This window comes from Pteropus vampyrus, unplaced genomic scaffold, assembly GCF_000151845.1.
Source record: "Pteropus vampyrus isolate Shadow unplaced genomic scaffold, Pvam_2.0 Scaffold711, whole genome shotgun sequence".
Taxonomy (NCBI): domain Eukaryota; kingdom Metazoa; phylum Chordata; class Mammalia; order Chiroptera; family Pteropodidae; genus Pteropus; species Pteropus vampyrus.
In genome coordinates, this window is record NW_011889492.1 from 209,746 (window position 1) to 212,671 (window position 2,926).

At 48.8% G+C, this 2,926-nt stretch overlaps 1 protein-coding gene across 1 annotated transcript in view; it reads left to right on the forward strand.

Moving 5' to 3' along the window:
- Positions 1–2,926, forward strand: part of SLC38A8 (solute carrier family 38 member 8) — a 25,234-nt gene that overhangs the window by 5,528 nt on the left and 16,780 nt on the right. The window contains exon 2 of the mRNA XM_023526111.1: positions 29–252. Coding sequence (XP_023381879.1) covers positions 29–252 — 224 coding nt within the window. The remainder of the gene's footprint in view (positions 1–28; positions 253–2,926) is intronic.

A 2,926-nucleotide genomic window follows, 5' to 3' on the forward strand; every position in this document is an offset into this window, starting at 1 on the left:
TGCCCTGGCCCACAATCCTCCTCTGCAGGTCTCCTTGGTCTTCTTGATCAGTGGGCTGGTCATCCTGGCTTATGCTGCCTCCGTCAGTGGCCAGGCCACCTACCAGGGCGTGGTCGGAGGGCTGTGTGGCCCTGCCATCGGGAAGCTGTGTGAGGCCTGCTTCATCATCAACCTGCTCATGATCTCTGTGGCCTTCCTCAGGGTGATCGGGGACCAGCTCGAGAAGTGTAAGTACCTTTACTGGAGTGGAGGGTGGCCCCAGGGTTGAAGCCTGTTATGCTCCTGGTTAATGAGCAGGACATGGACACTGGGATGGCAGAGACCAAGACCACCCCGAGCTCCTAACATCATAGGGAAAGGAGACTTGGAATCAAGGGTTGCCGTAGCTGGGATGTCTAATGGGGTCAAATGTCTAGTGGTTTTACAAATGGGAAAGTGCAGTCAACTACAAAGAAGCCCTCATGAGAGATAACCAGTAATGTCTTAAATTTTGGGATGTTGAAGACTCGCAACGCATTAACCTCGAGCACCTTGGCCTCTAAACCCCGCCCCTAACAATTTTCCTCTAAGCACTGCTTTGGCTGCATCCATTTTCATTTTTATTCTCTTTAAAACATTTACTAACTTTCACTCCGATTTCTTCTTTGGCTCATGGGATGTTTAGCATTGTGGTTTGATTTCTAATTATTTGGGCATTTTCATAGGTTTTGGTTTCTACCTTAATTGCATCGTGGTCAGAGAACACACTCTGCGTGATTTCGGTTTTTAGGCATTTGAGATTTGTTGTATAGCTCCCCACATATTCCATCTTGGTGAGCGTTCCACGTGCGCTGGAAGGATGTGTATTCTGCCGTTGTTACATGCATTGTTCTAGGATTCTCTATCAGGTCAAAGTGGTCCAGCTTTGACCATATCATCTTCCACAGCCTTGTTGATTTTTTTGGTCTAGTTATTCTGTCAGTCTGAGAGAAGATTATTAAAATCTCCATCTGTGATTGCAGATTTATCTATTTCTCTCTTTAATCTGTCCATTTTTTGCTCATGATTTTTGAAGCTCTGTCATTAGGCACGCACACGTGAATTACCCTTTTATTATTGTGAAATAATACCTTGTCATTAAATCAACCTTCTCTGCTATGAATGTAGCCACTCCAGCTGCCTCACGATTAGTGTTTGTGCAATATTACTATTCTCGTCCTTTCACTGTGAATCTAACTGTGGCTTGGGATTTTAAAATGCATCTCATGTAGACAGCATATGGTTGGGTCTTGCTGTTTTATCATCTCGATGACCTCAGATGTTTAACTGGAATGTAATTATTGATATGATTAGACTTCAGTCTACCATTTTGCTATTTCTTTTGTTTGTTCTGTCACTGGAACCATGCATGAAAAGGCCCCTGGCTCTGGAACACTGAAATAAAAGCGTCCATGTTTTGGGCACCACCCTTATCCCAAAAAGCATTGAGGTTGGTAGATCTGAACCTCGCGGTGGGTAAACGGGTACAAAAATGTCCTGCTTGCCAGTGGCAAGTCGAGATCATGTCAGTTTCAATTCTGGTCATCTGGTAGTGATGCTGTGTGAAGGATTTTGAGGTTGTCTTCAGGATCAATAGCAGAGCGCGTGAAATGAGTAGAGCATCGATTAGAATACAGGCCATCTTGGCTCTGTATTGACTAGAGTGGAGAGAGCATTGTTTGCATGTTTCCGGTTAGGTATTTGGGGATGGGTCTTTCTGTAGGCAAGTCCAAGCTTCTTGAGAAGAGGGCTACATAGAGGTCGGGGAAGTCACTGCATGTACTGGGTACAGATGACTTGACTATAAGTGACTGGTACTGAGGACATCAAGGACATCTTAGAAAGTGTGGGTTCAGGACAGAGTGGGTGTAGCCCTGATGTCAGAGCTGGGGTTTCCTGGCTGCAGGAGATGCAGATGGATAAGCAGGGGTGGCACCCCATCCCATGCCACCTGGGGTCTGTCACTCACTGAGATCTCTGGGTGCCTTTGGTGCGTACCTTCTCCTGGCGTCTCTGGCCCAAAACGCTTGCTCCGCCATCCCACGTGGGTGCCTTTGTCCAATGACCACGATGTGGAACTGTCCCTCTGTGTGGTTTTAGTAGAAACAATCTATTTTCCTAAGGGGTTTCTTTGTATGCCTGGTTTTATTGAGAACAAAGAAAGGGCAGTGCAGGTATCCCCAAGTGGGCCGTGACCCAGCTCTCAGCCACCCCCCAGTCCGGTTGCAAGGGGCTGCCTCACTTCACGGGTTCTAGCCCCAAGGCATCTCCCCTTTGCTCTCCTCACCCCAATCTGTCTTATCTCTGATGTCAACTTCAAATTCTCCATCTTACTGTGGTGGAATGAAGATGGGCCCAGGGTTCTCTGGTGTTCCTTCCACCGCGAGGTCGGTGGGGTCTGTGCCCCTTCTCCGATTCAGGGTAGACGCTGATGGCTTGACTCAGCAGAGTAGGGCAGATAGGACACCATGCCAGTTCCAGGCCTGGCCTTTAAGAGAATGGGCACTTTCCACCTTGGTCTTCAGGAGCCCCAACCACCATGGGCTAGGCTGCTGAGGGGTTCATATGGAGAGGCCTCAAGACTATAAGAAAGGCCTGGCTGAGCTCAGGTGTCCCCACCAGGTACCAGTTGTGGATGGAGTCATTGAGGACCCTCCAGAACAGGCTTCCCACCAGCCAAATACACCCAACTGACCCTAACTGATCCCATGTGAAGCAGAAGTGGCCAGCTCAGCCCAGCCTAATTCTTCATCTCCCGTTGGAGGCAGAAAATAAAGTAGTTGTTCTGGGCCACCATTTGGGGTAGTTTGTCATGGAGCAGTGACAGTGTGGTGGCGCTGATGCAAAACAGCTGGGCTCTCCCCAGCCCCAGCCCCACAAAAGCCACCCCAGGCCCCCGCTCGACCCC